At 27.9% G+C, this 1764-nt stretch overlaps 1 protein-coding gene across 1 annotated transcript in view; it reads left to right on the plus strand.

Moving 5' to 3' along the window:
* Window positions 1-241: 241 nt before the first annotated feature.
* Window positions 242-1764, plus strand: part of LOC108908428 — a 74829-nt gene continuing 73306 nt past the window's right edge. Inside the window, exon 1 of the mRNA XM_023454527.1 lies at window positions 242-293. Coding sequence (XP_023310295.1) covers window positions 242-293 — 52 coding nt within the window. The remainder of the gene's footprint in view (window positions 294-1764) is intronic.

A 1764-nucleotide genomic window follows, 5' to 3' on the forward strand; every position in this document is an offset into this window, starting at 1 on the left:
ATGAAAAATTATCCATTAGAGTTATCTACTTTATTAATCTTTTATTTCACAATGACGACTTAATGAATTTTATTATATTGTTGCAAATTGGCAACGTTACAATATTGCGTTTAAAGTGTGAACAATTTTCTTAACGAGTTTCCGCTTGCGGAAAACATGGGAAAATAAAAATAATAATTATTACAAACATGTACCTATATATAGTGCAATGTAGAGTATTAAAATTGTGCATACATTAATAATGGACATTCTGTTGCCGTTGCTTTTATTTGGTGGTTTATTGCTTTTTGCATGTAAGTAAAAAAAATCAATTATGTCTGTGTGTAATTAAAATATTTTAAATAACATTAAAAAACTATTCAAAAGTTACAATTTGAAATAAATAATAATAATAATAACAACGTAAAAATATTTTATTAACATGAAAAGTGGACGATAATTTCTTTTTATTTCTATATAAGTAAAATACCTGCAGAATAATTCGAAAATAAATGTAGATATATATCAATCAAGTTAAACAGAGTTAAACAATGTGTAAAATGTTTTTGAGAATTGGAAACGTCTTTTTAAATTTGTAAACATGATAATTATTGTTATTATTATTAAACTACAGCAATACAAAATATGAAATCCAGCGAATCTCTCGCAAATTTTGCATCTGTCTATGTAAAATTTAATATAGATCTATGATTAAAACGAAGTAAGGTCCAACAGAAATAGGACACCTTGTACAATCGATAATTTCGAAATCGAAATAATTTTTTAATGTTAGGTGCAAGTTTAATTTGATTTTGTTTTAATATTATTATCAGAGTTGTGGAAGAATCGGCGTTATGTGGGGCACTCTATATAAATTTAAATATAGAAAAAATACGAAGTTAGATAAAATAGTTAGTCAGATTACCAGTATAAATCGCTAAAATATCCCTAGGCAGTAGGCTGCTTTTTATATGTTGCAAAAGTAGCGGTAAATAAAGAGCGGAAATTTACATTTTCGGCGTGAAACTAGAAAGGGCAATAAAACAGACTTTAAGGTCCCCGTGAAAAACTTTTTTGTTTAACTATGCGTTAAACCAAAATCCCTCTCAAAACAGGTTTAAAAGTATACAGAAAAGAATTTAATGAAATCTGCGAAACAGAACAACGCACTGAACAGTAAAAGTATTAATTAATAAAAAAGAAAGTAGACACTAGTGTCCATTAAATACGTAGATATTTAAGGGTTTAAAACATATAAAACTCTTTTATACGAGATTGGCACATACTTTTTTAGTATTCTTGAGGCCTGAATTATTAAGTGCAGGTTTGACGATTTTTAAAATATTTTTCACTAGTCAAAATATGTTTAATTATTTTAATAGGTACAAAAAAAGTAAATTGTTTTTAGATGAAAACGAATTTACATAATTTAACATTATGGACACTTACAAGTAAATTCAATATACAGGGTGTAACAAAAATAAAGTTACAAACTTCGCCAGATAAAACACTTTAAATTAGTAGGGGTACTTCACATAAAATTTTTGCTTAAAGTGCTCCTTGGTGACATGGTGTTGAAGTTGAAAAAATAAATAACATTTCCTTTAATATCTTTCGACCACTTCGAGCTAATTTCGTGAAATTTTGAATCCGGGTTTTTTTTGGGAGGAGATATTCGAATTTATCAACGATTTCATTGTATCTTCAAGAGGGCGCCACAAGCGACCATTAGGGCGCATTTAAACTGCTAAAACTTTTTTGTGCCACCGTGTATTTCACTTTGGG

Source organism: Anoplophora glabripennis, unplaced genomic scaffold (assembly GCF_000390285.2).
Source record: "Anoplophora glabripennis isolate ALB-LARVAE unplaced genomic scaffold, Agla_2.0 scaffold330, whole genome shotgun sequence".
NCBI classification, from domain to species: Eukaryota; Metazoa; Arthropoda; class Insecta; order Coleoptera; family Cerambycidae; genus Anoplophora; species Anoplophora glabripennis.